We start from the raw sequence: 6,669 nt of genomic DNA, 5'->3' as shown, positions 1-6,669 counted from the left end.
ATGTCCTCCTTCACCAGAACCAACGCGGAAAGAAAAAGACAAGAAAGGCTGCCATTGTGTCATTTTCTAAGAATCCCTTGAGTTATAGCTACCAACTGCCAGGAAAGCCCTCACCTTCTCTCCGTACGGTGGCGTCACGGTGGTACCTTTCTAGCCTTAGGCAAGTGATCACGATGGTGGCCTCTGACCAAGAAGTTGGCTGACCCTTTCTGTGAGGCTGACCCCATCGTCGTTTCAAGACAGATGGAAAGGAAACACTAAGGCTGCTTCAAAAGTTGTCTGATTATTTCAAAAGAGATAACTGTGTAAACAGACACATTCTTTTTTAAGGGCTTACATTTTACTAGGGATGAATCAGATTTGGAACCTAAGCTGTTTGCCAAGCTGAAATCATAGGTTTTGAAATAACTTTTAACTTCTGGAATCATATTGCCTACTGTTAACCTAAATAGAAACATAGGGAGTTTTTTTTTAAATGTGAATTTTTGCCTATCTCTAAAACTTTTTATGTCACCTTTAGTTACCTTAAATACACTGAATTGAATCCTCAAAAGTGAGACATCTCAGACCTTTACTGATGTTACAGCCTTTGTTTTCCAGGGGCCAAAATACCAAAATGCCTATTGTATTTATAAATTAAAAACTGCTTTAAAAGCCTTTATAATACTCCTGTTTTTAAAGGTGATAATATTCTGTGTGGCCAAATATTTGAACTCATTCTGGACTTAGGCATTTCGATGGTCTTGGTTTCCTAATTTCACTCTTTTCACAATCATGTTCAGAGTAAGAATAAAGAATTTATGTCTGTCTTCCTTTGTAAGTATTTCTGGATAAGGGGGTTCAAAAAAAACTAAAACTGTTTTTGTTTGTAATATAAAATATGGAATTGATCTTTCCAGGGTCAGAGATGATTAATGTTTTTGCTATATACTTTTATACATTATTTTCTTATCAAACTAGTTAACAAGTATTTTTATATGTTTGTAAGCAACTATGCTTTCACAGCATACCTTGTGCATATGTAAAGATAAGTATTTAATTCTCACTGTTCACTTTTAACTGACAAAGAAAAAAAAAAAGTGACAACTACAGGAACTGCGGTGGAACTTGACCTGCTCTTCTGGTCCTGGTTGTGGCAATCTCTGGCCAGTACGTAGCTACCTGAGAAACCCGCCCAGCAGAGTACAACAAGAGGAGGATCTGAAATCGCCCTCAACGTCCCGCTAGATAGTGACCGTGTATCCGGTAGTACCTGTAAACCTTTAAATTGACAATTACCATAACGTGGATGGCTCCTGATTTTGTTTTTAATTCTGTGGATTGTGTTTAAACAATTCAAAAGTCTGTTCCTGATTTTGAGATACTAAGTGGTATTGCACAGTTGTCACTTTATTGAATGTGTACAACAGTCCCAGGAGGTTTATAATTCGTGCCCTTGTATAGATTCAGGTGCTGGAATTAAAATTGATCTGTTATCACAAGATGTCGCTTAATGACTTGTTATTTCGGTGGTTTCTTGAAAGAGTGAACGAGGAAATTTACTTTAATAGCTCAAAGCCTTTTCCTTTGCCTTTAGGGTTTGAATCTAAAAGTCAATATTAGTCATTTAGTAGGTGAACTTGAAGTGAAATGGCTTGTTCTGAGGGTTTCTTGAGTAGTTCCTTAAGTCAGTGTTTTTTAAACTTTTTCTGTGACGTGCCCCTGACAGGGACCTCAACTGTATGGAAGAGAGGAATACATCTGAGGATGAAGCTTCAAACACTGAAGCAAAAGCATATGCATTTATTTGAATGTTAATTAAAATTATTACCCAGTAAGATACCACATTTACTCTTGTCAGCACTTTCAGTTGGGAAAGTTTTTTATTTATCATGGTAACTTCAGATAGCAAGAGACTGTCTATGTAATATGCAGACTTAATGGGAATCCTTGCATTTTATTCTGAATAGATGATTTGTAGCAAAGCAGCCTGGAAATTAAGTTTTGTTATCTCAGTTTACTACTTTTTTTCTCTGTGTTTCACTTGGGATAAATTTTATTGCTACATCTTGAAGTTCCCTAACCTTTTCTGCAAATGTTTAGTTTGCTATTAATCCCATCCAATGAATTTTTCATTTTATTCTCTTTTTTTTTTCTTATCTAGAAGTTCTGTTTGGTTCTTTTTTTTTTTTTTAAAAAGTATATTTTTATTGATCTGAGAGAGGAAGGGAGAAGAAAAGAGAGACAGAAACATCAATGATGAGAGAGAATCATTGATTGGCTGCCTGCCTCCTGCATGACCCCTACTGGGGATTAAGCCCGCATCCCCAGGTATGTGCTCTGACCAGGGATCGAATCATGACCTCCTGGTTCATAGGTCAAATGCTTAACAAGTGAGCAACACTGGCCAGGCTTTTTTTTTTTTAAAGAATAGATTATTGATTTTCCAATAGAGAGAGGGAGATTATATATCTCGATGTAAGAGTACAACATTAATCGGCTGGCTCCTGCACACCCCCTACCAGGTTCAAGCCCGCAATCCGGGCATATGTCTTTTACTGGAATCAAACCACAGCAACCTCTGGGGTGTGGGGTGATGCCCAACCCACTGAACTACACCAGCCAGGGCTGTTTGGTTCTTTTTTCTATCTTCTGTTTCTCTCCTCATTATGTTTATGTATTTCTCTTACCCAGCCTCTCTCAATTTGGTTCCCAGAATTGAGTCTAATGCCTTAACTGTTGCATGTAATACATTCACTTCTGTGCATCTAGAATGGTACTAGCTGTGTATCCTTGAGAGATTTGAGAAAACAGTCACTAAAATAACTTTCTCTTGCTGCTTTGAATATTTGAACATAGTTATAAATAGCTGATCCTATCTGTCATCTCTACAATTTTTGCATCTGTCGTATTGACTGATTTTTCTCTAGTTATGGGTCACATTTCCTTGCTTTTTTGCATGTCTACTAAATTTTGATTGAATGCTGGACATTGTATATTTTATGTTGTTGGATGCCTAGATTTTGTTGGGCCTTTGTTCTGGCTGTTGGTTAATTGACTTGCAGTTCTGTTTGATCCTTTTAAGGCTTGTTTTTAAGCTTCATGCCATCTCACGTAGCTTTTTCCCAGGGTAGTTTAGTTCCACTAATAGGTGTGGCCCATTTGGGGTCTCTATTGAATGCACTCAGTAATTAGCGTGGACTCTCCAATATAGCCAGTCGGAACTGAACTCTCAGCCCCATGTGAACTCTGGGGACCATTCTGTTCACAGTTCCTGGGCCATTCTTTGTCCAGCTGACTGGGGTTTCACTCTGTACATGTGTGTCTTAATATTCAGCAAAAACTCATTGACTCTATGCATTTCTGTGTAGCTCTCTCCCTTCCAGAACTTAGTCCTGCAACTTTCAGCTTCCTCAGACTCCCCCATCTCCAGTGCCCGTCCTTTCAGCTCAGGGACACATTTGTGCCCTGCTTAGAATTCCCAGCCCTCCGTAGTCTGGAGTGTGCCTCTAGGCAGAGTCAGGGCAATTATAAGGCTTATCTGTTTGTTGCTCTTCCATTAGGGATTGTAGTCCTATGCTCCTTGGTGTATAATGTCTGAAAACAATTGTTTCACATATTTTACACCAGCTTTCTGATTGTCTAAGGTAGGAGGGTAAACGCTGTTCCTGGTTATTCCGATTGGAAGCTGAAGTCTCTGCTATTTGATTTCCCTCATATAGTCAGAGGTGCCTTGCAGCTCTCTTCCTCTGGGACTTGAAATCTTTTCTCTATAGCTGAGGGGTTGGCAAACTTTTTCTGTAAAGGGCCAGATAGTAAATATCATTTTGGTCATTGTGGGCCATATAATCTCTACCATTGTATCCCTGAAGTAGCCATAAACAATAAATGAATGAATGTGGCTATGTTCCAATAAAACTTTATTTGTGGACAGTGAAATTGGTATTTCATATCATTTCTATATGTCATGAAGTATTAATCTTACGAATTTTTAAAATTGACTTAAGCTTGCAAAAACCATCTGTACAGAAAGCAGATGGCAGACTGGATTTGGTCTGTGGGCCGTGGTGTGCCAAATCTGCTCCCGTGAGCACACTTAGCATTTGAGGTTACATTTCTTACTTTAGAATCTTTTATGTTTTTTTATATATTTAGAAATTTGAATTTCTGTCTTAGGAATTTGCTCCCTATATTGTTTAAGGATTTATAATATTTTAGAGGTGGACGTTATGCCTTATTGACATACACCTTCAATGGATGATTCTTTAAATTTGTGGCTTTCGAGTTAAATAATATAAATTGGTCCCTTTATCACTTGACTTTTAAGATTTGATGTGACAAGGTTGTGTATACTTAATGTCTGGCTTGTTCCTCTTCTAACTTTGATTACCACATTACGTCTTTTTCCATTCCTATCCATAATGTTCCCACTGAACAGGTGACTGGCAGGAAAATAGGAGTTGAAGGTAAAATAGTTGCTCTCAACATCACCACTTATGAATATTTAACCAGTGACTGTTTATAAAGTTTCAAAGTACTTTTTAGAAAAAGGGTATTTCAATGTAAACATTTCTTTATACAAGACTACTAGGTGTTTTTAGGGAAATAGATACGTTGGAGCTTTTTCTTCCTATAAATTATTCATTATGTGGTGGAGGAAGATTAAGAGGGACAAAAATAGAAAAGAAAAAAAAATGTTGGGGCTGTAGAGGTAAGACAGATTATAAGAAGAATGCAGAAAGTTGTGAAGTTCAGAAGTGATGATTTTTTTAAAATATATTTTATTGATTTTTTACAGAGAGGAAGGGAGAGAGATAGAGAGTTAGAAACATCAATGAGAGAGAAACATCAATCAGCTGCCTCCTGCACATCTCCTACTGGGGATGTGCCCGCAACCCAGGTACTTGCCTTGACCGGAATCGAACCTGGGACCTTTCAGTCCGCAGGCCGACGCTCTATCCACTGAGCCAAACCGGTTTTGGCTGGGGGAGCTTCTTAATTAGAAGTGGTGTTTTAGCCAGAACTTTGTGGATTGGTAGGATTTGAGGTGGGGAGAGGAGGTGGAAAGACTGGGGGCAAGCCTGGGCCAAGGCACGGAGTTGGCAGGATAGCAAGGTGTATTCTGGGATTGGTACTTTAACCTAAAAGGATTTTAAGTGTGGTGAGAAAAACATACTGATAAAGTAGACTCAACGTGGGTTGTGGAGGACTTCAAATAGGATGGTCCTTCTGCTATAATGGAAAATTGCCAAGGGTTCTGAATAAGGGGTGTCTAGATCTCCTCTGGTGGAGCTATGAACAACAGAGAAGTGTGGACTGAAGGAAGGGTTGCCGGGTAAGGCTATTGGAATCATGGAACCTGTCCTCTTTCCATTTGTTCTGCCACTTTCGTCTAAGCCCCTTATCTTACAGCCAGGTTACTACAGTGGACTCGGAAGTAATATATTTCCATTTTCCCCCCACAAAGCTGTTATTTCAGTGTGGCCAAAGGGATATTTGTTAGACCATAAATTAAATGTCACACTGCTGCTTAAAGCCTGTCATCATCTCAGTGCTCTTGGCCTAATATCTAAATTTCTTACCATAGTCTACAAGTAACTGTCCTCTTCCTGCTTCTCACTTACATTCAGGTTGATTTACTTTGTTGCCCTCTGGAACACGCCGTGTATTTTCCAAATCAGTTGCTTCACTCAGCCACTCCAGTGAGCTGTTTTTATCCTTTTGCTCTTGGCTTAGGTGCCACATCCTCAAAGAGCCCTCTTGACCACCTATTCTAGTATCATACTGCCTTGTGTTTACTTAATGACACTTACCATCTGTGGTTATTTTATGTGTCTTGCCTGACCTGCACCATAGGGTCACAAGCTCTGTGAGGGCAGAACCATGTCTGCTGTGTTTACTGCTATGTTCAGGTTTCCTGTCATGTGCAGAAAACTACCTGATGAATGAATAAGGAGCACAGGCAACCCCCTAGTGATAGAAATATGTGGTGATCGTGCCAGTGCACACGAGGTTAGTCCAGGCGGCATTTGAGAATGGGGAGTGGAACTCGAAAGAGGAGGCTAGGACAGTGATGGCGAACCTTTTGAGCTCGGCGTGTCAGCATTTTGAAAAACCCTAACTTAACTCAGGTGCCGTGTCACATATAGAAATTTTTGATATTTGCAACCGTAGTAAAACAAAGATTTATATTTTTGATATTTATTTTATATATTTAAATGCGATTTAACAAAGAAAAATCAACCAAGAAAATGAGTTCGCGTGTCACCTCTGACACACGTGTCATAGGTTCGCCATCACTGGGCTAGTACTAGAAGTACAGATTTGGAATTTATCTAGTTTGAGCTAATGATTGAAGAGGTGGGAGTGGAAGTAGACAGTTTGTCTGAGGGAAGGTCCAAGGGTAGAAATTCTGTGGGGGAAAATGAACATTAGGGGTAGAAGATTAAGAGGCAACCAAAAGCCATGAGAAACCATCAGACCTGGAGAAATAGTCAAGAGACTTTTTTAAAATATATTTTATTGTTTTTTTACAGAGAGGAAGGGAGAGGGATAGAGAGTCAGAAACATTGACAAGAGAGAAACACCGATTGGCCACCTCCTGCACACCCCCCACCAGGGATATGCCCGCAACCAAGGCACATGCCCCCGACTGGAATCAAACCCAGGACCCCTGAGTCCGCAGGCCGA

At 39.6% G+C, this 6,669-nt stretch overlaps 1 protein-coding gene across 1 annotated transcript in view; it reads left to right on the top strand.

Moving 5' to 3' along the window:
- Nucleotides 1-1,483, top strand: part of RRAS2 (related RAS viral (r-ras) oncogene homolog 2) — a 37,896-nt gene extending 36,413 nt beyond the window's left edge. Inside the window, exon 6 of the mRNA XM_006773198.2 lies at nucleotides 1-1,483. Coding sequence (XP_006773261.2) covers nucleotides 1-70 — 70 coding nt within the window. The 3' untranslated portion in view covers nucleotides 71-1,483.
- Nucleotides 1,484-6,669: the final 5,186 nt, after the last annotated feature.

This window comes from Myotis davidii, unplaced genomic scaffold (assembly GCF_000327345.1).
Source record: "Myotis davidii unplaced genomic scaffold, ASM32734v1 scaffold946, whole genome shotgun sequence".
Classification (NCBI taxonomy): domain Eukaryota; kingdom Metazoa; phylum Chordata; class Mammalia; order Chiroptera; family Vespertilionidae; genus Myotis; species Myotis davidii.
The sequence above is the reverse complement of the archived record's forward strand: the minus strand, read 5'-3'. Positions and strand labels throughout refer to the sequence as shown.